This window comes from Gallinula chloropus (genome assembly GCF_964237585.1).
Source record: "Gallinula chloropus genome assembly, chromosome: 17".
In the NCBI taxonomy this organism is placed as follows: Eukaryota; Metazoa; Chordata; class Aves; order Gruiformes; family Rallidae; genus Gallinula; species Gallinula chloropus.
In genome coordinates, this window is record NC_140102.1 from 1,481,996 (window position 1) to 1,508,887 (window position 26,892).

The 26,892-nt window shown below is 56.1% G+C and overlaps 1 protein-coding gene across 1 annotated transcript; it reads right to left on the reverse strand.

The window, feature by feature from the left end:
- Positions 1–1,812: 1,812 nt before the first annotated feature.
- UBE3B (ubiquitin protein ligase E3B) lies at positions 1,813–23,504 on the reverse strand (the record flags this gene model as incomplete). The annotated part of the gene is made up of 26 exons (XM_084271875.1): positions 1,813–4,396; positions 4,809–4,901; positions 5,246–5,357; positions 5,755–5,937; positions 7,549–7,607; positions 9,678–9,743; positions 10,106–10,243; positions 11,062–11,172; positions 11,259–11,435; positions 11,755–11,874; positions 12,361–12,460; positions 12,837–12,951; positions 13,692–13,810; positions 14,552–14,723; positions 15,510–15,677; positions 16,336–16,505; positions 17,138–17,315; positions 17,932–18,052; positions 18,719–18,824; positions 19,760–19,842; positions 20,470–20,555; positions 21,056–21,152; positions 21,251–21,355; positions 21,735–21,794; positions 23,117–23,237; positions 23,344–23,504. The coding sequence occupies 26 exons, from the start codon at positions 23,502–23,504 to the stop codon at positions 4,205–4,207; spliced, it is 3,213 nt and encodes a 1,070-aa protein (XP_084128001.1). The 3' UTR covers positions 1,813–4,204.
- Between the last annotated feature and the right edge of the window lie 3,388 nt (positions 23,505–26,892).

Below are 26,892 nucleotides of genomic sequence, written 5' to 3' on the forward strand. Positions count from 1 at the left end.
AAAGGAAAGGGCTGGCTGCAGGTGGGGGACTCTGAGGGGTGACAGCCCCCCGGCCCTGGGGCAGACAGGAGCAGGGAAAGGGCTGTCACCACCCCCAGGCTCTGCCCACCCCTCTGCCTGACCCCGCTGCGGCTGCTCTGTGGGGTGAGCACAGAGAGAGGGGTAGCTGCTGCTGCTGTAGCCCCCCCAGAGACAAGCTGCAGAAACCCCCTGAAGCAGCCACAGAAAGAGCATTTCTGACCAGGCAGCATCAGATCTGCTGGCAGAGCCCCATGGATCTGGCCCCTCCAGCACCACTCAGGGCCTGGATGTGCTGCCAGAGCTGCCCAGTGTCCTGGTGTACATGAGCAAACACCTCACCTCTGCTCAGGGCTGCAGCACCCAGAGCTCAGCGCAGCCCCCACCCCACAGGACCCCCCAGCCTGAATGTGCCTGGCAGCAGCACAAGGGGGGGAGTTACCCCTGTGTCCTAAGGCTGGTGCTTGGCACAGTGGGGAGGAGCAGCCAGAAGAGCTGTCAGCTCCCCACCACCCCCTGCACTGCAGCAGTGGGGGTGAGACCCTGACCAGGGCTGTGGTTGGGACCCCCCAGCACTGGTCCCCATCACCCAGGGAGCTCTGGGCCCCGGTGCCACCTCCCAGCTCTGCCCCTGGCGCGTGGTGCCGGTGCCTCGGCCCCTCTCCGGCTTCTCCTTGGGTCAGGGCCGTGCCCGGGGTGCCCGTGGGGCGCGGGGTGCCCGTGGGGCTGCCGGGCAGCCGTGGCAGGGGAGGCCTGGGCAGGCCTGGCTGCTCGCTGCCAGCTTTCTGCCTGGGCAGCAGCTGCTGTGGGGTCTCTTCGTGCTGCTGCTGCCGCTGCCATCTGCCTCCGTGTCAAAACAATGGCGCCTGCACCCTGACTGGGAGCTCCCCCCTCGCTCCCCCCCAGCCCAGCCCAGCCCAGCCCCGTGCCCACCCTGCTCCGGGGCTGGGGGGACCCAGGCAGGGCCGTGGCTGGGAAGCTGGGGCAGGGGAAGGCTCAGCTCCTCGCTCCCGGGAGGATGCTCCCACCCCCCAGGGAGATGCTCCAGGCCTTTATCCCAACAGCAAACCCTGTGTGGGCTCCAGTGGCTGGTGCTTAGGGGCAGCTCCCAAAATACAACCCCCTGTGTGTGTCCCCAGCCTTGTCCCCCTCCCCACACCCTGAGGGGTCAGAGCCCTTGGTGTCAGGGTGCTACACAGCCCCCCCAGCTGCCTGCACCCCACCCTGGCTCTTGCAGCCCTGGCTCTCTCAGCAGAGCCCCCCAAGCAGACAGCTCTGCCCCCAGCCCCAGCAGAGCACTCACACAGCGGGGTCCTGCATGGCAGGGATGTGCTCAGCTTCCCAGTCCCCTTTCCTCTCCCCCCGTGTCCCCAGCCCCCACCCCCAGCCCTGGGAGGGGGACACAGAGCATGGCCAAGCCCAGCCCTGGGCCAGGCTCACCCCCCACTCAGCAGGACTCTCACCAAGGTACCCAGGCTGGGGGGGCAGAATCCTGCTGGATCCTGGGGAGCTGCTCCCACCCTGCCCCATGGCACCAAGAGTGGTGCTGGGTCCCTCTGGGCTCAGAGCACCCACACCACCCCCAGCACCCCACCAAGGCTGTCTGAGGGACACCCAAGCCCAGCACCAGGATCCACCAGGATCTGCCAAGTGCCCAGCAGCCCCTGGCACAGGTACCAGCACCCCAAAGGCTGTGTGTCCCCTCTGCCACGTGGGTGACAGTACCTGGTCCCCTCTGCCACGCGCTCCAAGCAGGATCACTGCACCCAGGGGAAGGAAGAGGAGACAGCCAAGTGTTGTTACTCATCCCAGGTTTATTTTTCTCTTCCCCCATTCCTGGTACAAGGTGTAACCGAGGTCTCCACAACACTGAGTCTTCTCTAGAAAAAACAAGTCGTTAATCTCCTGTGGCAAAAGCAGCCCTGTCTTCCCAAGGCCTGAACACAGGGGTGCAGGCAGGGCCCCCCCTGAGGATCAGGGCCCCCCCTGAGGATCAGCCACCCCAGAGAAAGGTGCTGGGGGTTCCCTGGACAACTGTGTTTCTACACCCCAGCTCCAGAATCCCATGTAGCATCTCACAGAGCCACACATCCAGGCTTGGAGGCACCCAGCTAAGCCAGGAGTCAGGTTTTTCCCCAGGAACTGAACACCTGGGGGATGAAAAAGGAGCAGAGGTTTTATTTCCCTGTGCTCACCTCGCTGCACCATCACAGCCCCCTGGAAGGAAAACAAACACCCTGGGTGATGCTCTAAACTCCTACCAGCACAGGTCAGTGCCTACACCTCTCCACTACACAGCCAACAACTGGTTAATGCTGACAAGCTCTATGGAAAAAGGAATAATGAGTTTACTCTCATCTTTAGCTCCTCTGGACTCGCAGTGTGGTGTCTGGAATCCCCCATCCTGTCCTCACTAACACCCCCCCTCACTCCTGTTTCATATTAACTGAGCTGACCCAGAAATGGGATCCTGAGGGTGCTTCCCAGATGCATTCCCAGGCATTGGTTCTAAAAACTGAAGGTTCCTTCTCTGAAAGCCAGCTGAGGTAAGGTGGGGGAGAGAGATGAAGCCACGGCCATCCCTACCCTGACACAAGGAGCTCCTGGGCTGCTGGGAAGGTGCAGTGTGCTGTGGTCAAAGGGGTTTTCCAAGGAGCCCAGGGCGTGCTGAGCCCTGGAGCGTGCCTGGGGATGTGAATCCCTGTGGTATGGACCAGGAGGGTGAGGGAGAGGATGGCAGCCTTCACTGAGTGGCTGTACCAAGCTGAACCACACAGTGGGACCTGTCCACGCCGTGCAGAGGGGCCACGATGCAGGGTGAGGGGCACCAGCAGCACAGGAAGGGCTGGAGGGGAAGGAAAACCAGGTGAGAGGCCCCAGCAGCCTCTGAGGGAGCTTGTTCTGCTACCCAGCAGCACCAGGGGAAGGGGAGAAGGCGACTGGATTTTAATTCTGGGCCGAGCAGGAGGATGCACACGGCCAGGCCAGAGGGGCCCAGGAGCCAGCAGTCTCCCCTCTCCTCACTCCTGGCCCAGCCAAGGCTGGGAAGCTGCCAATCAGGCTCTGGATTTCCTAAGCAGGGGCAGGAAGGGTCCATGACACACACACACCCCCCTGCACAGCACCCCCCACTCACACCCTGCCCTTCAGAACAACCTGAGAAAGGCGCCTGCTACAGCAACCATCAGCTGGAAAAATAAGGCCAGAAAGGGAAAATGCCCAAAATCAAGAGTTTGGCAATGAAGCAAATGTGGCTGTTGGGTAGAGGCCAAGGCCTGGCCTGGACCAGCACATCTCCCTCAGCACAGGGCCTGCAGTGGGCTTTGTGGGGGCTCTCCCAGCTCAACACATTCCCTGTCCCGACGGGACACCCTGCTGAGCACTGTGTGCTGGGGGGTGAGGGCTGCCCGAGCTGTGTGCCAGCTCCTGCCCCCCAGAAATGAAATAAAATTCAAACCTTTCCAGCTCCTGAGCAAATTCAGACCACAAACCCTTCTGTCCCAAGCACAGGCACCAGAGAGAGCTTGGCAGAGGCGCAGCTGGCTCAGCACGCTGACCCCCAGGGCTGCTGCTCGAGCTCTTAACCCACAGCACTCTGAGACCTTCCTGGGAATGGCAGGGTCCATCTGCTCACGTTTAACCCGCTGCTTCTCCAGTCTGGGCCAGCAGTTCCTTCTCTGAGACAAGCACAAGTGCCTCAGACAGAGTGAGGGCAGCAGGAAGCCCCTGTCTTGAGCACAGTGCCCAGGTGCAGCACACCCACACCCGCTCTGGTGTGCTCCTGCTTTCACACAGCTTCCCACATCCACCCAGGAAGAAACTGGAGCAGCTCCTGGGAAAGGAGAGCGAGCTGCTCCCACAGCAGCTGCCCAGCCTGCTGGGAGTACCACGGTCTGGCTGGTGCTGTGAGTGTTCCTCTGAGGCTCCCCTGGGGTTTGCTGTTAAGGACGATTTAAGGTGGGTGTGGAAGCGACGTGTATTGGGTCAGGCCCATCACCTCCTTCCTCCTGGAGCAGTGCCCAAGGCCAGCCAGCCTCCCCCAGCCCTGCAGCTCTTCCCTGCATTCCCAGCTGCACCTCTCCAGCCCTCCAGGGAGCAGTGGGCTCCCACAGACCCACCCTCTGTGCACGAAGGGCTCCACCTCCAGCAGCAGCTCCCAGAGCCCCCGCTGCAGCGCCCAGGGTGCCTAGGACAGCTCGAAGCCGGTGTTCATGCTGATGGCGTAGCGCAGCTTCTCCCTCAGGATGCTCTTCTTGCTGTAGTTGGGAAGCTTGAGGAGGTTGAAACACGTGGAGGAGGTGGGGAGGCGCCCGCCCGGCTCCTTCTTGCGGATGGTGAAGAAGCCGCGGAGGACACTGCCCAGCGTGTCACCCGTGTCCTGCAACAGCCCACACACCGTCACCCCTCACACTTCCCTGCTGGGCTCCTTCCAGGCAGGGTGCCTACACCCAGGGCAGGTGCTAACACAAGCCAAACCTCCCAGCCCTGTCCCCCACACCGCCTGAAAGGAGCTTCTCTCCGATCTGACACGGCCACTGAGCACTGAGGGTCCCTTTGTGGGGGTGCAGGGGGGTGGGATCAGCAGCACTGGGGCACAGGGGGGTCCCAAGGAGGAAAAACAGCCCTGGAGACAGGCAGGAAGAGCCCAGGCGCTGCTGCACAGGAGGTAGGTACAGCCACACACATCCTGTTATGTGGGGTTGTGTCTGTATGGCTGGAAGGGTTTCCTGGTCAGGCAGGGAAAGAGGCTGGCAGGGAACACACAGGGGATGAGCAAGCAGGGTGCCTACCTGATCATCAGAGACTTCCACACAGCGGATGGAGAAAGGAGGCTTGAGGTAGGCAAAGCCCAGAAGTGGAGGCCTGGAGCAGCTGGTGACAAACTGGAGAAGGGACAGACAGTGAGAGATGGCAGTGGCAGGAGCAGCCCGGCTGGGAGAGACCCGTGGCTGCCTGGGCTGGCATCTGAACACCCCACAGCCTGATGGCACCTAGCTGCAGCCCCAGCTCTGCCAGCCTTTGGAACAGGACTGTTTGGGGTGCCACAGCAGCGTTTATGTATAGGAACTCTGGTTCCATGGCTGCCCCTCTGCAGGGGAGCAGGGGGTTGATTTTGAGGCACCCAGCAGTGTGGCACTGTTAGCGCAGAGCACCCAGCTAAGAGGAGGAGAACGGTGCCAGGCTGAGCACCCCAAAGGGCAGGCTGGGCTGGCACCACCCCACGTACCTTGAGGAACATGGCTCTCTCCTCAGGGCCAAAGTCGTGGGCCAGGATGTCCCACAGCCAGATGATGACGCGGTGACTCCCGTGGAAGCCCCCGTAGTACACGGTGTGTTTCCTGGGGACAGAAAGGCCGTGCCAGGCTCGTGTCCCACCGCAGTGGGAGGGTCAGAGGGGCCAGGCACTGGGAGGATCGATACCTGCCAGGGGTCAGGGCTCACTGCTACAGCAGACACTGCCAGTGCTGAGCTTCCCAATGCCTACCAGGCATGGGGTCAGAGAAACGGGAAGGGCAGAGAGTGGAGGAAAGGAAAAGGCTCTTCCCACTCACTAGGGCTTGGTCTAAATCAGCTTTGAAGGCACATCTTCCTCAGCTCTGTCTCCTCAAATTTCAGCCAGGAGGAGCAGAAAGCCCTGGGAAGAGCCAGCCTCCTGCACACCTCCCGAGGGCTCCCAGATACACCAGTAGGGTCTGCGGGGCGAGAGAAGACCCGCAGGGCGAGTCGGCCACTCACTTTAGGTCCTCCAGGTCGATCTCAGCGTTGTCACCGGAGATGAGTCGCTGCAGCTCGGGAGCGGAGAACATCCGGATCCACTCGGGCTTGATGATGGCGCGGAAGCCGCCGATGAGCGCGGCCGCCTGGCTCTTGATCTGCGTGTGCATGCGGAAGTGAGCCATCAGGTGGATGTAGCTGATCCTGCGGGAGACAGGGGGGGTGCTGGTGAGGGAGCTGGGGCAGCAGGGGGTACCCAGCTCCCCGGGGCAGCAACAGGGCTGCCGAGCTGCCTCTCCAGCCAAGGGAGCGGCAGGGCGGGGAGACGCCTCCTTCCTTCCGCCCCAGGGCTCTGCTCTTCAATCCTAAGCAGGGAGAGCTGTTGTTCTGCACAGGTTTTTGCCCTTCACCCGCCTTTGGGACTTGTCTGCTCGTTTCTCAGAGCTTCTTCCCAACCCACTTGACCAGCCTTGGCCAGGCAGCAGCTCACAGAGGGGAGTGTGCACCCAACTCCTCTTCAACACACAGACCCCCGCTCGCGGGCACCTCCTCAGTCTGAAGAACAACTGTCTGGGCTGTGATGCTGCTTGTGCTGAAACCCCCCTAATTTCCCCCCAAAAAACCACTTTGGAGACTTCCAGAGGTGCACTGTGTATCAGAGGCCAGCACCATCAGGCTCCCTCTTCTCACCAACAGTTAAAACAACTGAGCTGGCTCATCCTTCTTCCTCAGCTCCAGGCAGACCCCACCGTGCCCACGGGGATGGGGTTTGCAGCTGGGTAACCTTGCTCCACCCTGAACAGACAGGGCTGTTTCCAGCTCACTGCCACTTCAAATGCTTCTCCTGCTCCCTCCCAAGCACCAATCTGCCTGCACATCTGCACAAAAGCCTCACAGTTGCTGCTGTAAGCAGTAAAGTGTGAGTAAGAGTAAAGAGTACAGTGTACAGGACTTTCCACCTCCTCCCTGAGCTGACTCCTGACAGCATCCTTTCAAATGCAAACTCCCTGGTCAGAGCCCAGGGAGGGGAAAGGCTGGGAACATCAGATTGCAAAGCACACTAACAAAGACAAATCCTCAGGTAGGATCCAGCTTTCACTTGCCATTAGAGGGAACAGCCCCCGGATTACCAGTTCAAACACACATCTGCTTAAGATGTTTTATCCTGCTTTTCCCATCACTGAAGGGTACAGAGAAGGGGGAGGGGAAAAAAAAAAAACAAGGACAAGAAGAAAAAAAGAAGGGAACAAAAAGGTGGGTTTGGTTTTCAGGCTCCAGAGTTGACATTTAGGATAACTATCTGAAAGGCAGTTATCTGTGAAAATAGCTCCAGGGCTCGGTGTCTCCTCTGATTTCCTGTGTCTCAAGTAGGACTGTCGCCTGCATTTGGATCCAGCCCCGTCTCCTCTGAGGAGCAGAGCTCTGTACAACTGCCACATGTCATCATTCTGAGGGGCTCTGCCTGCTCCAAGGTGTCTTTGAGCATCTGTGCCCCGCGCGCTCGCCACCGCGTGCCCGGATCGCTCTGAATCCATCTGTCTGGGTCCATCACCGTCACTCAACCCTGCAGAATCTCACAGCCTCTGTGCCTCTGACCCCAGAAACGCTGTTTCAAGAAGTAAATTGTCAATTTTTATTTGGCAGAATCGAGTTTAATACGATTTCTGCCGATGAACTGTAACCAGCAAATTCTATTAAGATATTTATGTGCTCCTTCCACTCCAATCCATCTCAATTCATTCCAGATGCAAGCCCAAGGAACTGGAATAAACTATTTTGCAGTGGTGACCTTAAAAATCTAATTGCTGTACTTACTTATTCTCATTGGTAACGGGAATGGTCTTCCCTCCAGGAACAAGTTCATGGCAAACAAGCTGAGGGAAGAAATGATTGTATTGCTAATTACTGCCTGGAACCACAATGGGAAGAAATGCCATGCTAAGCTGTTACCTCCCCATAAAACATTTATTTTTACAATAAAACAGTAGGATTTAAAATTCAAGTAATAATCCTGCTTCTGCCTTGAACCAGTTTCACTCAAGTATTAACATAGTAATTGAACAGTGGGGAACTCTGAGTCTCCCACCAGCACAGACAGCCCTTCTTCCAGGGAGCCTTCCCTCTCCCTGATCCATCACTGCTGAACCACACACAAATCAATTCAAAGAGCCCCAGGGGACTGTCACAAGCCCTGAATCCAGAGGCTGAAGGAGCTCTGAGCCTTGGCACAGCTCGGGCTAACAGCACAGTCTGAAGCTGTCTTGCTCCACAGGTCTCACTTGGGGCCACCTGAGTGATGGAGCTCACTGGAGGTCACTGTCCCCAGAGCTGGGTGCTGGAGGCACAGAGAGGAGAGCGCTTGGAAAGCCAGGCAGCATCTCCTCCTGCCCAGGCAGGGCCCCTGCTCAGCCAACAGCACTGCTCAGGCTGTGGCAGGGACCCTCTGGGTGCTCACTACAGCAGAGTCACGACTCATCCCTGCACCACGAGGCAGAAAGTTGTTATTTAGGTGTTACAGTGGCCTCTGTGCTTCAGCTCCAGGTGACTTCCAAGGTCAGCAGAGACCCCAGCACAGGGAAGGAGCTCAGCTCCTAGCAGGGTCACACATGCTCATTCAGGAGCTGCAGGGTTACCCCACCTGCTCCAGCATGGCCAAAGCACCAGGCAGACAGAACTGTCCTGGGGTGTTTGGAGGCTCTGAACGATGCAGCCTTCAGCACCTCACTGCTGGGCCCTCACATGCTGTTTCCTACCTTATTTTTCAGGTGGAATAAACCTCCTGAGGCAGCAGCAGGGTGTTCAGCCCACTGTACAGCAGACACAACACTCCACAACTTGGTGGTCTGAGCTCCATGCCAGTGGCTCTACAACAGCACCCAACCTCTGAGTGAGCTGGGGTCTCCACAGGCTCTGCAGCCACATGCACAGCCAGTGGAGGCATCTGTGTCATCTCCACCCTCACTTCCCAGCCACACACCAGGGCTCCAGTGCAACCAGGATCCTTCAAGCCCTCAGAAGGGACTGACAAACAAACAGCCTTTTCATCTGGGAGGCCAAGAGACCTCCTGACACACTTGAAGTTTCTCTGACTGAAGAACAGGAGTTCTTCCCCACTCCCACAGATCCTCCTTTTGAAAAGCCAGGAAGACCAGTTATGCAGGGAAAGCACAAACCAATGTTTTCAAACAGAAAGGAAAACATCTCCAGCAGTAGAAAAGTTACAGGTCAGAGGGAGACCTCTTTTGTGGAGAAAGCTGTTCTCTGCCCACAGCTAAGGACTGAACAGAGCTGCAGAACCCCAGGGCTGAGTTCAGGAGAACCCCTGAAGCTGAGCCAGCCCTTCAGCACAGGCAGCTTTCTGGTGAAGGAGAGCAGAGCTAAGCCCTAACCACAATCAAACACAAGGTCATTTCCCAGGCTGTCCTTACTCAGATGGGCCACACAGATCGTTCACCAGCCACACCCAGAAATAAAAAGCACTGTGTGGCATGAGCTCAGACAGCCTTTTAGACACCCCAAGACCAGCTCCCAGAGAGCTCAGCAGAGAGTAAGAGCTGTCTTCTGCTGGCAAGTCAGACTGCAGGTGAATTCCTCTGCTCTAAGGGCACTAGTCAAAGTGAGGACACCCCTGCTGATGAGTCAAGTCGAGCTCATGTTCACTATCTGCCAGTCCTTGCACCACAGGCTTTCCCACAGCAGCAGGCACCACTCCTCAGGGCCCTCTGAGTGCTTCAGAGAGGGACTTAGTGCTTCCTGGTACCACTGGGCAGGCAGCAAGGCAGGCACTCCTCTGGGGAGCAGCTAGGAAATAACCAGCAGAAAGAGTGGCTGCCTGTGTTGTGGGCTCTAAGCACCCAGAGCTCTCCCCATCACCACCTGGCATGAGGAGGGTGTTTGAACAAAGCAGAGATCAGGTCCAGCACAGACACTGAACAGAAACCTACCTGACCCATCACGTCTTCGTCGTAGGACAGTGTCAGGCCCAGGTCACTGATGTCCCCATCGTAACGCTGCAGGGACAAGACACAGAGGGTCAGTGTCCAGCAGCAGGAACAGCAGCTCTGTGTTTTCTGATCCCCAGCAGCAGCCACAAGGCTCCAAAGCACAACAAACCCACACCCTGCTCTGGGTTATGGGGAGAGCTGAGGCTAAAATGGGATTTCCCCACAGCCAGCTCCAAGGTTACACCTTCAGGCTCCTTTCTCATCCCCTCCTGCCCCAGCAAAACCACAGGACAGCCACCTCCAGATCACTAACTCCTTCCAGGGTGCTGTTAAGGATGATCAGTACCCCAAAGGCATTTGCAATTCTCCTATTTCTAGCAGCAGCCAGTGATAAGGGAGTGGAACCATAGGAGGAGCAACGCTCAAACCTTAATTGATGTAAGGTTCTTATAGAACTCAGAGTCCAAGGAGGGGAGTTCGTCCACGGAGCTGTAGAAGACACTGTGGTGGTGCCCAAGAAGCTGACTGAGGAAGAAGGAAGCAAATGGCACATCCACAACTATTCCCTGTGGACAAGAAGAACACATAGGTAAGGTCCTGCTGTCTACCTGCTGTGTGTAACAGCTCTGGTCAGCCAGGAGGCCTGCAGGCTGAGCAGGCTGATCATGTGCTGTGCAACAAGTGTAAAGATACAAGACACTGAAATCAGCCAGACACCCACATCCTCTTAAAATCCATTAATTGGGTGCAAAAAGGCAACAGGGGGACTCCATGTTTCCTTTATGGAAGTATCTTCCATGGAGAGGGTGCTTCTCTCACCCCATTCCCCTCTCAGCCACGTCCCTCTCACCCAGGTATCGACAAATGGAGGCTTGCAAGGTGCAACACCAAAATAAGAGTATTTATAGAATCCCAGACTGGTCTGGGTTGGGAGGGACCCCAAGGAGCACAGAGCTCCAACCCCCTGCCACAGGCAGGGACACCAACCTCCAGGCCTGGAGCTACACAAGGTTGCCCAGGGCCCCATCCAACTTGGCCCTGAACACCCCCAGGGATGGGGCACCCACCCCCTCTCTGGGCAGCCTGTTCCAGCCCCTCACCACATTCTCTGCAAAGAACTTCCCCCCAATCTCTCCTCTCACCCTTCCCTCCTTCAGCTTCACTCCATCCCCCTTGTCCTGCCAGCATCCCTGGCACCAAGCAGAGTAATCCAGGTGTGTCCCAGGCTTCACCTCCAAGGTTATCCTTAAACCACACCTGCAGAAGTGCCAGGCTGCTCCACCAGCAGCACCTTTCTCCTGAGTGACTTTGTCACACTCACCCCATCATCTGAACCCCTCTATGCTGACAGCGACAATATCCTACCACAGTATGCTCAGCTCACCTCATACACAGCCTTCCCAAGCATCTTGCCCACAAACTCAAAGAGCTGCAGGTAGTTCTCATGAATGTAGGAGGTTGGGGAAGGGTACAGCCTCTCATCGCCGCTGGTTGTCTGCAGAGAGGGGTAACGGTGTAGTGAGTGTGTGCTGTGCTCTGCAGCAGGTCACTGAGGCCAGCAGCTGCAGCTCTGTGCCATACCTTGAACAAGTTGAGTGCAGGGTCAAAGACTTTCTTTATGATCTCCTCCAGAAACTCTTTGAAGACCCCATCTTGATCGATCCCAGCCTCGTCGACACCCAGATCGTTCACGAACTTCACTCTGATCACTCCCTTCATGGCGTTCTGGGAGAGCTGCCGTAGCTGCTCATACCCATCCTGCACAGAGCACAGGAGCCAGAGGACAATCATGCAGGGAGGAGTGTGGGACACCCACACAGACACACAGCAGGGACAGACAGACCTGCATTTGTCACTGAATTTCGTGTTCAAAAAGACCAGCATTTTTTCCTGGTCAAACTCCAGGTCTGTAGCAGCCTGAACCGAATTAAGGTCCAGTGTTTTCTTGCAACTCCTCTTCACACAACAGCACACAGGACCAGCACTGGGCCCCTCCACACCCACAGAGAAGGTAAAAACACATTCAGACCCCATGTTGCTGTCAGGCTGAGTCCCTCCTGCAAGCCAGGCCACTCACCTCCAGCATGCGGGAGCGGCGGATGGTGATGTGCGTGACGTGGGGCGATGCAGAGCTGGTTTCCACCAGCCCAAGCTTCTCCTTCTCCTTTGTGACCATGTTTCGGAAAAGCAGCACCCTCTGAAAGAGAACAAACACCAGCCCTGATCCACAAGGACCCTCATCCTCCAGCACAGCAGGGCTGATGCACGCCCAGAACAAGCTGCACTAGGAACACAGCCACCCACTCACTCACAAAGAGCAGGATCTGCCCCCTTGCTCCCCAGTGGGCTGGAGAAATCCCTGACCCCCTCTTTTGGGAGGGGTGGGGTACTGACAATAGTGAAAACAAAAGCCCTGCTCCTATCACCACATGAAAATCTGTCATCTCTGCAGGTTTCCTGCTCTGCTTTCTGTGTGATTTTCTCCAAAGCCACACCACACATTGCTGGCTGACTCTGCAGCTGCCCACACAAGCTCGCTCTCCACAGGAGAAAGGAAGGCAGGTTAGAGGGAGTATCTTGGGGAGAGCTGGTGAAGGGGGGAAGATGATGACCTGTCCCTCCATCCCACACCACCCAGGTGGCTGGCTTTTCAGCCTCCACCCTCTGCCCCTGCCCCACTCACGTTCTTGTGGGGAATCACGTGGGGGATGTACTGCAGGAGCAGCTGGGCTCGCTTCTTGTCCTTGTCCAGCTCCTGGAAGAGCACGCTGGGTTTGAGGTCCCTTGCAAAGAAAGGCAGAGGTTCAGAGATCCCTGAGAAACGCCCAGGTGTGGGAAACAGCTGGGGTGAGAGAAAGAGGAAGCCTGAAATGCTTTCAGAGGAGACTTCAGCACTCAGGGTAGACATTTAAGAAGGCCAGAGCCCCTCCAGTGCTTGGGTCCTGAGCCAGCTTTAAAGCATCACCCGCCCTGAGCAGCAGCCAACCCTCACAGCACGGGAGGGAAGCACAACAGGAAGAGCATCCCTGAATGCAGACACAGGGAGTGGCTCTGACCTTGAGCTCAGGTGCTCTGTTTCAAGCCAGGGATCCCAAAGCAGCTGCCCCACAGGAGCACTGGGACAAGCAGGGAGCTGCAGACCTTCAGCTGGACACTCACTTGCGTAACCAGTGGTCCTCAGGAGCAAAGCGCCTGCGACAGTCCCGTTCATACAGCACCATGAGCCAGCCATGGACAGAGTGAAACAGCTCCAGGGTCTCCCCTCTGGCATTCTCTGTTGGGAGGAACAAGGTGGCAATGTCTGAGAGCTGCCTGCTGATCCCACCCCCCACACAAAGAGAGGGCAGGTGTGTTTCTCTTAATCTCCACCGCCCTCAGAGGGAAGGGAGAGACTCTGTGCCTCCCAGACAGTCTCTTCTTTGATCAAAGTGAAAAAACCCACAGGCACATCAAAGACCACCTCATCTAACTGCCAGAGCTGAGCTGTACCCAGGTTACACCAGCACAAGGGTCAGCACTGGGTATCTGTGAGACCTGAGCAAGCCTGCTCTGCTTTGTCAAAGCACAACATTGCCTTCCCATCCAGCACGTGGCCTGGTCATGCCAAACTTAGTTGCTGGCAAAACCCAACATGTCACACAGAATCACAGAGCTGTAGGGGTTGGAAGGGACCTCCAGAGATCAAGCCCAACCCCCTGCCAAAGCAGGGTCCCTAGGACAGGTCTGGAATATCTCCAGAGAAGGAGACTCCACACCCCCCTGGGCAGCCTGTTCCACTGTGTCTGACACACAGATACTTATTAAAAACAGGAGAAGTGCCCTGGATTTTGGAGTCCAGATGCTGCTGTGATGCTTGGCACCAAAGAGTGGGACATATTCTCATGCCACACAACACAGTATCTTGTTTTTGGTGTGTGTGTGCAAAGTCATAATTAGCAAAAGCTTCAAGCACCAAAATTAACAGCACTGGTTGTTCTGGCAGTAACCTTAACCCCAGCTGCTGAAACCACTTACCTACAATCCCATCCCAGATCATCTTAAATACAAAGGAGTTCAGAAAGGAGGAGATGGTAACAAGCTCCTCCAGCTTGAATGAAATCTGCTCTTCGTAGACCTCGATGTCATCGAGAATCCTGCCAGGGGTAACAAATGCAAATGGGCAAGTGGAAACTCTGTTCCCCTCTGGAATTTCCATCAAGGCACATGACCCTCCACAGCAGCTCTTATTTCTATGGCAAACGACACCCACGAGGGCCTAAAGTCACAACCAACCACGGCTCATTCATTGGTTTTGATCGGTCTCCGATCCTAACAGGAGATGGTCTGAGGTACAAGCAAAGCCAGGGTTTTGTAGTTAAAAGGAACTATCCACTCATCCCCTAGAAAACCTTTTCCATCCTTTTCAAGCTAAGCAAACTCTCTCCAGTGGCCAGCAAAGGCGATTTTCCAGTCCCTCCCCATCCTTGGTGTTGTGTACGTCTATGAGTGAGGCAGCAAAGGAGCTGTGGACAGAAGCAGGCAGGCCAGGAAGCAGCAGAATTAGAACATCACTCCTCAGAGGTTACCTGGACTCATGGAACTGTTTGCTTTGCCCTGACAGAACTACTGCCCATGAAGACCAGAAGAAACCTTTCTTCCCCCTCCCCAGCCAGCGCTGTAGTTTTGTCACCAGTTCAGCCCAGCATGAGCCTGGGGGGGGAAAGCCCTTCTGAAGCCCTTTATCTCTCAGGCCCCTCTCTGAAGAGCTTGCTGCTTTCCTCTGCCTCCTTACCCTTCTGCAAAGGCAGCAACACCTGAACTATTCCTCCTGAAAGCTAAGGAACACACCAGCTTCACATTACCAAACCAGAGAGCACCCTCTGCTTGCTACCTACGTGATCAGGTGGCGGGAGCAGTCACAGAAGAGCATCAGCATGGCCAGCAGCCTCTTGGATTCCTCTGTGTCATTACTCAAGCACTCCAAGAAGAGCTTTAGCCCTCCCTGCGGGCCCAGCTCGCAGATGAAAGCCCATAATTTGGGCAGGAGATCATCCAGGTAGGTGAGGCCTAGCAAAAGGAAGATACAAAGCACAGTCAGTCAGGCTCCTTGTTCACACAGGCTCAGAGAGATGGATGTGACTTGGAGCTGAAGGACCCTTCTGCAGAGCAAGGCTTCACCTGGTGGCAACATCAACATCACATTCAGCTCCCAAGCCCATCTGTGTTAACAGGGATGTACAATCCACAGGAAAGCAGGGGGAAAAAAGCTTTTAAGGAGGCAGTTTGCACAGCTGAAGCCTTTTCCCTGCTTATTATTTTGCAACTTTGGAAAATAATTAATTCCCAATGACCCAATCACCACCTCAGAGATGGGAACACAAAGGACAGGGCTGTACCTGTGGTCACCACAAGAGCCACAAAGTGTCTAAGGCTCCAGACTCGTTCCCCTGCCCCAGCCACTAGACCAGAACAGTGCTTATCTCCTCTCCATCCGTTCCTAAGACAGGTAATTCATCCTTAAGATGTATGGAAGCATTCAGGGTTCCCACCACACAAAGATTAATACTGCCAGGCTTCTCGAAAACACTGACTCTGAAGTTTGACAGGGAGTAAGCAAGGTTTCATGATAGGAAAACTCCCTTCAATTTGTATTCTGGGGAGTTAATGCTTGATAAAGAAGTGATGAATGTTATTGATCAGATGTATGATTCAGGATGGAACAAGCCTTCCACCCAGCCAGTCAATAAAGCGTTGTCAGGAATAAAACTACCAAGGAGTCAACAGAATTTAATAAGGAAAATCTATTTTAATCCCCTGTTTGAAGTGCTGTGAGAAGCAGAGCTGTGCCCTGACCTGTGAGTATCTGGAGGCGGATCTGGGTGAGCGTGGTGAGCGTGGTCTGGTACAGGACACAGATGCTGCACACCTTCTGCACCTCTGCTGAGTCCACTCTCTTGCCCCCCACGGGCTTGAGGATGTTGCGGACGGACGCAGACTTCTGGAAAGCTCTCTTGAAGAGACCTGGTTGAGAGAGGAGCATGGGAAACGTGGGCTCAAGAGACAGAGGTGCTATCCCAAGCCATTCCTTACCCTCACAAGTCAAATCTCAGGAGGATTTTAAGCACACTGATAGGTTTTGGTGGAGTTTCCTGGCAGAACACTGTACAGCTACGAGCAACGCAGGACGCTTCAGTGGGGGCACTACTCCAGAGCTTAAAATCCCACCAGAACCACAGAAACTAGTGACCTCAGGATGCTACAGGCAGCAGCTAGGAAGCAGCTGGATTCCAAATACTCTTCTGCAGAATTCACCACACACCACAGGTCCACCAGCCAGCCTCACCTGGGAAGCTGGCTGCCACCTTGCCTTGGGAAGCACTATGTTATGCAGTGAGCACTTCAGCTACTTGAGAAACAATGAAAAAACCTGCTAAAACAAGCAAGTATTTTCACAGCATCAAAGAAAGAGGCTTGCCTGGGGTCACAGAGGCGTTCTGAGCAGGAATTACAAACAGGAGAGCACATCCCTACCTAAGCAGCAGCAGCTGCTGCGAGTAATTACTCAAAGCTTTTAGCTTAAGTGGAAGAGTCAAAGCCCCACGAGCCTGGGAGAGACACAGACACGTGCACACACACACACACAGACACACACAAAAGGAAGGAACCCTCCAGAACTGACTCTTCATAGGAAGGCTGTTCTGAGGGGAAACTGGCTGTGCTGGCAGCTGAGCGATTTCCTGATTCTCCAGCAGTTTCTTGCTGAGCACATCGCTGAAGAGGATGCGGATCATGTGAACTCCCCAGAGATGCTGCAGTTGCTTCGTCAGCAGAGGCATGGACTCGTTCAATCTAAAAGGCAAGGTGGAGAGAAGCATTTAGAAGGCAGATTGGGGTAAAAACACCAGTGATACTTGGATACATTTGGCTCACAGTCCAAACAGAGACTGCACCCACCCTACTGACAGTCCTCAGAGGAAGAGCTGACACACCGGTCCTCTGCTGAGTGTACCAGTATGGCCACTGTTTCCTAGTCTACCTCTACTAAATGCATTTCCTCATGTTATATTCTGTATATGAATGCAGCAGTTTATATTGTGCAGATTACAGAACCCCAGACTGGTCTGGATTGGGAGGAACCCCAAGGGTCACAGAGCTCCAACCCCCTGCCACAGGCAGGGACACCAACCTCCAGGCCTGGAGCTACACAAGGCTGCCCAGGGCCCCATCCAACCTGGCCTTGAACACCCCCAGGGATGGGGCACCCACCCCCTCTCTGGGCAGCCTGTTCCAGCCCCTCACCTCTCTCTCTGGAAAGAACTTCCCCCTAATATCCAATTTAAACCTTCAATTATCACATCTAACCTGAAGTTATTCCCAACAGGGTCACACTGTTCATCTCATCTTCTTCATTTTCTTAATGCTGCAGGGTAATTAGAGAGGCTTAATCACCTGTCACAGTAAGGTGCTGTGCTGCCACTTACCCATAATCCACAGTCTGTGAGAACCAGCCCAGAACAGGATGCCAGTGTGTGAGGTTGGATTTCTTCTGTGACACGTACTTCTGGCAGTAGGAGAGCATGTGGATGAGCACACCCACGAAGAGAGCCGTCTCCTCCTCAAGAACTTTGTCATTCAAGGAGCCCAAGTACACCAGGTTACCTGGCCAAAGGATCAGCACAGCAAGGAATAAACAGCAGAACAGTGGGTACAGACTGACAGTAAATAAACTCCCACCCCTTTTCAGGCCCAGGAGAGGATCCCACTAGATGAAGGTGGCATGCTGCTTTGGCCACCTTCTCATCTGTATCCCACCCACACCTCACACAAAGTAACAGCCTACAATCCATGGTTATTCCCAAGTTCCAACTGTTCCTCTTGTTGCTTTTACAGAAATGGGGACTTCAGTGTTACAGTAGCACATGTGTTAAGGAAGTAAGACTCAAGTCTGCTACATGGCAAGACTTTCTCAGAGTCCAAGGGAAGACCCAGCAGAGATAAAACTTTAGTGTTACACCTGCTACAGTTTAGGTATGGTGACAGGTATTCAAGAGGCCTCTGACATGCATACAAGAAGTCTCTGACCTTTCCATTTGCAAGGATCTTAAAGCATGTTTTCAATAGTCTCAAATAAATCTCAATGATCACTGGGAAATAATTTAAATCAGGACAAAGGGCGCTGAGCTGCAGGCGGTGCTGAGCCATGGAGAACCAAGACTTGACTCAAGAGTCTCTCCCAAGCAGAGTGAAAGCCAAAGGAAGTGTTGCAGGTGCTTACCCAAGAGACAGAGAGTGTGGCTTCCTTCCAGGCAAACACAGACATCCCTGCACTGTGCTTCACGACTCAGAAACAGGATGAACTTGTGGAACAGATCGTGAGATTCGATCACTGCCAGGCGCTGGGAGACAGAATTCAACTGCTGGTGAGGCTGAGGAGGGCTGCACAGAGCACCCACACCTCACCTGCCACCTGCAATTCACATTGCCTTTTCTTTCTGAAAGAAGCAGCAAGTCCCCACTGCTGCACTGAAGGGAGAGAGTGTTTGACATGAGGCTGCTCTAGGAAATAAAACACCTTGTGGGTGGTGAACAGGCTGGGGTTTAGCTGCAGACAGACCTTCACAGCTGTGTCTGCAAGAACATGGAATGCCTGTTCAGTACACAACTTGGCCAGCACCAAACCACACAGAGGAGCAATCAAACCAAATGAGGTCACAGCCCACTAGTGACCATCACAGATCCTCTGCCATGCAGCAGTGAGTTTTGCTGTGGCTCTGTCCATGGCCACAGACATGGAAGAACAATGTCATGCAGAAATTCAAGCTGTGTGTTGAACATGCCTTTATCTTAATGTTATTTCGTTATTTATGGGCAGTTCAGCCTATCATCCTGCTGCTGTTAGTAGCTTCTGTGGTATTAGAAACCCTGAGCATCTGGAGGGTGTGAGGATCAAGTGCTTCCACAACAGGGAGTTGAAATGCCAGAGCTCTGCTCCAGGAGCAGAGTGACAAGCAGTTGTACGAGATATTCAGTGGGTTTTTGGTATTGCATCATCACACACTCACCTCAGGTGTTAGAGTAGCAAGATGAGTCATTATAGCAGGCACAGACATGACATGGATCAGAAAGGACCTCAACAGATTGTCTGAAAACTGAGCAGCAACCACAGGGCTATGGAGAGAAGAACAGTCCAGTGAGTAACGTGAGGTAGGGGAGCACAACACAGCCCTTAGCTGAGCCCTTCAGAACTGGCTGGATTCCACCCTCACCCAGAAGCAAGGCTGGAAGAAGAACATTCACCCACACTTCTGTGCTCACAGTGAGTTCACAAAGCAGCTCGTGACTCAAAGGAAGACAAACACTTGCAGCACAATGGCTTCTTTGGGTTTGGGTGGGTTCTGTGTTCAAACACAGCACGTCCACACTGCCCAGAGCCCTGGAAGGGTGGGTGGTTCATCTCCCAAATCCCCTTCTCACTACCACAAGATCAGTTATTACACAGCTGCTTTCCTAAGGAAGAAGTGACACACTCCAAGCAACCCACTGCTGCTCTACCCAACATCCCAGCCTCATCATCCCAGCAGTGACAGCTATAGAGGGGAAGCAGCACACAATTAACCACTGAAGCCTTAAAAGAACACGTTGTCACTGGCTGATGACTTGAGACAAGAGGCCAGGGTAAGAGCACAGTTCTCTGTCTGTAAAGAGAACAGACCTGCAGCCAGGTCCTGCCTCAGGGACAAACTTTGACCCTGCACATCGAGCAGCAGGTAGAAAGGTGTCAGCAGTTCACTGTGAAGAGGCACAACCATACGTAGCCAGAGGACTTCAACCCCTTCTCATGACTCAACAGGGAGACATACAGATGCTGCACTCTAACCTGGAGCTGCACTCCAAAGTCTAGGCTCAGCCTAATGCTGGCTACTGACTCAGGAGCATTTTGGTCAGGAAAAGGATGAAGGAAAGCCAGTTATTTGCCTAGAGCCACTTCCTTCATCAGGGTGGTACTCTGGATGCCACAGAGAGACCAGCAGAATGAGAGGTCCTGACAGCCCCAGTGCAGACAGCTGCAGCTGTGGCACCCCAAGCAGCTCTGGCTGCCTTACCGCAACGCAAGGGAGAAGACGGCAGTCAAGGAGCCTTTGGACAAGGAAGGTCTGGATCTGGCCAAGCCATTAGTTAGCAAGATCTGCAATTAAAAAGAACAAAACCAAAACAACCACAGAACAAACAAAATACACAGCTGCCTGCAGCACCTGGGAAGAGATGATGGCTACTCCTGTTTACCTTCAGAGCAGAGAAAGGGAACACCAAAGGCACCTAACGATACGGCCACTTCCAGTCTGGCAAATCAGACTCTACAACAGTCTTGGTTTGCAACCTGTACTCAGGCAGCTCCCAAGGCTTTTAAAATTAGAGACAAGGCTCATGGCTGCTTGGTTCATAAAAGTTACCCTGGATCTTTCCCCCAGTGGAAGGGTAAGCAAACCCAACCCATGCAATATGGCAGCAGCAACGTTTGGAGAAATGTTCAAGCCTCCTTCCTGCCCATCTCATCATGAGATGATCCAGCAGGATTCAGATTTGGAGGAGGTGACAAAGAGGAGATGGTGTACTCTGTCTCAAGTGGGGAGTCTCTGCTTTATGGCTCTGAAGAAAGGTATGACCACACATAAATTGACAGTGCTCAACAACCAGCTTCTCCCCAGCACACCACCAGAGAGACCATAAAAGCTTCCCCAGAAGAGGAGCACAGTGCAGGACTGGGGCTTGTTTCAGTAAAGAGAAGACACAACTGTATCTGATTGAGACTGACCTGCAGCACAGAGTAAAATCCCTTCTGGTTTAGATGTCCCATGATGTTTGCACAGATGTGGTTCATGGCAGGCCTCAGGGTTTCACCTTCCAGGTTAAAACACCAACGTTACTACAACATCAAACACTAGAAGAGCATCTCAGCCCCACCCTCCACTTCCTTAGACACAACCAACCCCTCTGTCCAGCCACAGGCCTCTCTAAGTCCTCACTGTTATGTGCAGACCCACCACCTCACCAGCACTTCACATCAAGGCTTATTTAAGGTGCAAGAGGCTCATTTCCTCACAATTCCTGTCTACCTTTTCTACTAGCAGCTCCTACAACCCCCCCCACCAGAGCTAAGAGCACATTTCACCATCCTCTGAGCATTTCCTGTGTATGAGATTTTGTAGCATTACACAGAGATGGTAACTGTCTCTGTTCCAAGGGAAATGGCCTGTCTAGTCCTCAGAGAAGCCCTGCTGCCCTGTGCAAGCACAGAGGCACAATGAACCTTTGTGGCAGGCACAGGGAGAAGACGAGGTGCAGAAACAGCGTTCAGTGGGTTTTGACAGCAAATCCCTTAGGGGATTGGATGCACCAACCTTTCCCCCGAAGGATCTTCCAGGTAGAGGTGTCTGTGAAGGTGACAAGCATTGTGAGGTGCAGATTGACCAGTCTGGAGTCTTGTAAGATGTCAGGCTGTGACAGAAACACCAGTGTTAGGGAATCCAACCGGCTCTGTGCCACAGGACAGAACTGCTAAACGCAGGGAGACACAACACAGAGGAAACACTTACCTTAAGCTGCTTGAGGAATTCACAGCAAAACCACAGAATGTCTTTGACCTGTTTGATCCACAGGAGTGTAAGGTCCTTGGAAAGTGCCAGTGACACGTACCACACCTGAGGAAGGCAGGGTACAGAGGGAGCAGCGATTAGTATTTGTGCTGTGACTTCTGTGCCCTACTGAGCCCAGCAGCAGAACTGGGTTTATTTCTCTCTCCAGAATTCACTGGTCAAAGCATACTGCCCACCACAGAAAGAAGCTGCCCTTTAGCTCCTATAGCTGTACATGGAGTAGAGATATCAGAGGAATACTAGGAGAACTTGGCCAAACTTTCACCCTGGAATCTCAGCGGTCAGTGTTCAGGGGCTTTTGAAAGCTAAAAATTCAAGTACCAGGAATCCAAATCCTCACATAGAGAGTTAAAAATAAACCCCCAAGCAAACCCAAACAACCTTCCATCCCAAATAAAAAAAAAACCCATAAAAGTCTGCTGACCTTGGGCTCGTTCTCAGCATCCATACTGTTGAGAATGCAGCGGCACAGCTTTTCAAACCTCTGGGGGAACACAGCAAGACAACAGTAAGAAAACAGTATGTTAGCATCAGTTCTAACTACAGCAAGGGCTGTTCTGGAAAAGGGTTAGGAACAGCTCAGCAGAGGGAGCAAGATACCTCTGTATCAAAGCAACCAATGTTCCAAGCAGCCCCTACAGACAGTACAGATGGCCCCTTCCCCCAGAGCACATCTGCATGCCATGCTAGGGTTACACAGAGGAGCTCCCTGCTTGAGCACAGAGGAATTCCTCAGCCTTCCCTGAAAAATCATCTCCCACAACAGCACAGACTGAAGACAAGGCACCTTCCTGTCAGGGTTTGGCTAAAGAGCCTCATGCTAACAGGTGCAGCAATGTTCTGTATCCCTGACCATCGTGGCTCGCAGCAGAACCTGGCCAGCACACCCAGAACTCCCTCATGATTATTTCAGTCCAGCTGTATCTGCCACAGGCTTCCAAGTTGTAAAGCCATTCTGAGCTACACAACGTGCTGCTGTGGTTATCCTAACTGAAAGGGAGTGGAAACGAGCACAGGCCAGTCCCTGGCCCAGCAAGGGACTGGACTGCTGCTGGAAGGGGAAGAGGAACAGGTATGTTTCAGCAATGGGCCCAACTGCTCTGATGCAGAACTTCAAATGCCTGCCAGGCACCTAAAAACTCCCTGTCACACACACACATGTTGTTTTGATGCTGTACATACAGAAAATGGTGTTGGTGGTACATGAGCCATTGTCAACAGAGGGGCAGCTTGATGGCCTAGAGGTTAATGAAAAGGCACCCACTGCTGCTGCACTTTAAAGCAATCCTTTAATTTTCCAGTTGTTTTCCTTAGGATTAGCCCTCACAGTTTCCCAGAGCAAACACCATCCACTCATAGACACTCCAGGAGAGGGTTTCACTCTGAAACAAATTCAGAGCACGGCCAGAGAAGCAGTTGGGATAGAAAAAGCCAGCACAGGGCAGCTCTGTGTGGGGCTGCTGCAGTGAACCTGCCAGGGCAACTCATGCAGCTGCCAACAATCACTCAGCACTGCTCAGTTACTCAGCTTGGCCAGTGATTGCCTTGGTCACCAGAAAAAACAACAACCCCATTTGTTAAAACTATGTCCTGAATTACAGACCCACTGCTAGAAAACTCAAGGGTGGTTCTATTTCACACCTCCAGGCAGACCTCTCCAGGAAGGACTAGGAGACAAAGATCCTATTTCTGAAGCCAAAATCTATCCCAGGAACCTACAGGACCACTGGATGGTGAATTGAATGTATTTAACATGTAAAAACATGTCCTCCAAAGAAGAAAAGCACGTCAGAGCAGCAGCCTTACCTCTTTGTCCTCTTTAGGGTTAAACACAAACAGCAGCTTCCTGGCAATCCTGAAGACAGAGAGAGCACTTCTTTTGCTGCAGGCAGACTCATTTGCCCCAAAGAAATCCTCCACTTCTTTCCTAGGGAAGTGGGGAAAACCAGCATCAGCAGTTAGTAAGCAAAGCCCAGCTCTGCAGGTAGGAGCAAGGGGGAGGAGGAAGGGAGGAGGAGGAGGGTTCCACCCACCTGATCTCCCTCTGCAGGCGGCATCGGCAGAGGAATCTCCTGGCCAGAGCCTGGAGCTGGACGGCAGCTCGTTCCCTCTCCTTCAGCTCCCGCCGCTCCTCCCGCGCCTGCCGGGCTTTGTCCAGGAACTGGGCTCTGGAGGACTGGCTGGCACTGAACATCTCTTGTGACCTGCCCAGCCACCCGTGGAGGGACAGACAAGAGTCACCCACAGCACCCAGCAGCCCCAGGCAGAAGGTGTGGGGGCGAGGGGAGCTCTACCCACAGGGATGAGGCTGGGGAAGGGCAGCACCCAGCAGCACAGGCAGAGGGGTGTGCACAGCACAGCCTGGGCTAAGCCAGAGGTACCTGTCCCAGGGGGACAGCACCAGGAGCACACAGCCACTGGCACCACCACCACCCCAGCAAAGCCCACCACCTAAGGCTGGCAAGCAGGTTTTAAGGGCAGAAACAAACAAAAAGGGATAAGGGTAACACAATGGGTGTGCTGGCACTGCATGCCCCTCCCTGCACCCCAGCTCTCCCTGCCACTCTGGGTTGGTTTTGTTTTCTTGCTTACAGATAACATATAGAAGTGGTTCTATGGGCCAGGACATGAGGAAAGGGCACAAGGGCTGGCTGGAAGCAAACTTACTGCAGCTCAGCAAGGCAAAACACACCGAGCTGTCAGGAGCTTTACAAACACTTGATGAGACACTCACCTGAGGGGAAACTCACCTGAGGGGGCTTATTTCTCTGAAGGAGGTGTAGGATGGTCATTTACAGCCCAGTGTGGCCCTCAGCCCCAGGCAGCTCCTGCACGGGTAAGCACATTACCTGCAAGGGATGTGGGGATTTAGCCTAAACCTTGGCGGGTCCTTCTGACCAGCCGCCCCCTCCAGAAGCTCCGGGAGAGGAGAAGCGGCCCCGCGGCCCCGGGAAGAAACACCTCGAGGCGTGGCAAAGGCCAAGCCCAGCCCGAGCAGCTGCCGCCTCACGCGGAGCGCTGCCCCCTTCGACAGAGCGGGGAAGGACCCACCGGCCGCCCCCGCGGACCCCGCACCGGGCTCCGCCACACGGGGACTTGCCCGAGCCGCTCGCGAAGCGGCCAGCACCGCCCCCCTCAGCAGAGCCCCCCCCCCCAACTCAGCACGGCCCCCCCCTCAGCAGAGCCCACCCTCAGCAGAGCTCACCCCCCCACTCAGCACGGACCCCCTCAGCAGAGCCCCCCCCCCCTCACCAGAGCCCCCACCTCCCCTTAGCAGAGCCCTCCCACCTCAGCAAAGCCTCCCCTTAGCACAGCCCCCCCTCAGCAGAGACCCCCCCCCCCTCAGCAGAGTATCCCCCCACCTCGACAGAGCCCCCCCCTTAGCACGGCCCCACCTCAGCAGAGCTCCCCCCCCACCTCAGCAGAGACCCCCCCTCAGCACGGCCGCTCCTCAGCAGAGACCCCCCCTCAGCACGGCCCCCTCTCAGCAGAGCCCTCCCCCCTCAGCAGAGCCCCGCGGCCCCCCCCCCCTCAGCCCCGCGGCCCCCCCCCCAGCCCCGCGGCCCCCCCCTCAGCCCCGCGGCCCCCCCTCAGCCCCGCGGCCCACAGCTCCCCCCAGGCCCAAAGCGCCTGCCTCACCGCACAGCCCCCCCCGCCGGGCCCCAGAGCCGCCTCCCGCCCCGCAGCACCCCCAGGGCCTCCCTACACTGCCCAGGAGCGGCCCGGGGCCGCCCCGCCGCCGGTAAGGCCGAGCCCGGCACCCCCGCTCCGTACCCCGGGTCCGTGCTCCGGGTCCGGCGGTAACCCCCCCGCTGCCGTTCCGGCCTCCCGCCCGCTCCCTCACCCGCCGGCTGGGCTGGGCGCAGCGCGGAGCGAACAGCCGCCCCTGCCGAGTCTCGTTCCTACCGGCTCAGGCAGATCGCGGCCGGGCCGGGCCGGGCCCGGGAGGCGGGAGCAGCGGCGCGGCCCCGCCCGGCGCGGCCCCGCGGAGCGTCGGAAGGGTTTGGCGGCGCACCCGGGCGGAGGTGACGGCGGAGGGGCGGAAGTTCCCCCCGCCCCGGCGCTCCCGCTCGCTCGGTCCCTGGGGCTGCGCCGTTCATGGTGAGGAGACCCGGGGGGGGGCCCGGGACAAGGGGACGGGGATGCCGGGGCCGGCGGCTGCGGGGTTGGGGGGGGAGGGAGGGGGTGTTCCCGGGAGCGGGGCGCGGGGGGGGCTGCGGCCCCCGGCTGGGGGGCAGCGGGGGGGGGGGGGGGGCGGCCTCGGCCTCCCGGGGCGGGGAGCTGCGGGGGGGGGCGGCCCAGCCCCCGAGGTTGGGGGGCGTAGAGGCGGCCCCGGCCCCCAAGACACTCGGGGGGTTTCCCCGCGTGGTTTTGGGGAGGGGGTCCGGCCCTGGCACGGTGCGGGGGGGGGGGCTGGGCTGTTGGGTGGGGGGTCCGGCCCTGGCACGGTGCGGGGGGGGGGGGGCTGGGCTGTTGGGGGGGGGGTCCGGCCCTGGCACGGTGCGGGGGGGGGCTGGGCTGTTGGGGGGGGGGAGCGGGGTCCTGGCACGGTGCGGGGGGGGGCTGGGCTGTTGGGGGGTGTCAGGCCCTGGCACGGTGGGGGGGGGGGGCTGGGCTGTTGGAGGGGGGCAGCCCGCGGCCCGGCAGCGCTGTGGGCCCGGTTCCTGCCCCAGCCGTGCCGGTGTTCGGCTGCCAGGGGGAGCCTGAGCACAGGGCTGGGGCCTTCGTGCCCCCCAGAGCCCCGGGCAGGTGGGTGGCCGAGGGGCTGGTCCCTCATGGCCAGCTCTGCCCGTCCTGCCTCCTCCCCCTGGGCATCTTCCCGTGAGCCCCAGAGGCCCTGCTCAGCTTTGCCATCCCATGGTTGTGCTTTCCAGCTCCCAGGGGCAGGAATCCCTCAGTGCAGAGCTCACCCCACACGCTCTGGGAGCTGTGGCACCCGTGTCTGCCACGACACAGCACTGGTGGTCCCAGAGCAGCAGCCACGGGGACACAGCCCCACACAGGGCTGGTCCTTGGTGGCTCCCAGAGCCTCTGAGGTGCTGGGCTGCTGTGCCTGACCTCCTGAGCTGATTGGGGTCTGCTTCATCTGGGGACCCTGGGCAGGGTGCTGGACATGAGGATGCCAGGTCCTGGCACGCTGAGAGGTGTTGGAGGGGGAGGAAGGGGGTGGGCAGTGTCTGTGTGCTCCCCCCACCCACGCTCTGAGGGGGAGCAGCCCCAGTGGGATCACTGGGTGAGCAGGTGGGAATTGCCTGCCCAGGGCAGGCATGTTGGGGATGGCCCAGTTGCCTTACTGGATTGTTCCTGAAGCAAGGGTTTCAGCCTCAGAAGCTGTGGGGGGATTGAGTGTGGGTGTTTTTGGGGGGAAGGTGCTGGGGTTTGGCAGGGTGAAACACCTTCTGCTGGGCGAGGTGCTGTCTGTGCCCCCAGCAGAAAGAGTGGGGACTCAGGGGTAGAGAGCAGCTGGGGCTGGTGGTGCCCAGCACAGCTCCTCCCACCTGGGCTTACAAGGACCCAGCAGCCCAGGGCAAAGCTGGGGGTGGCACCAGCTCTGAGCAGGGTCCCCTTGGCTGCAGGAAGAG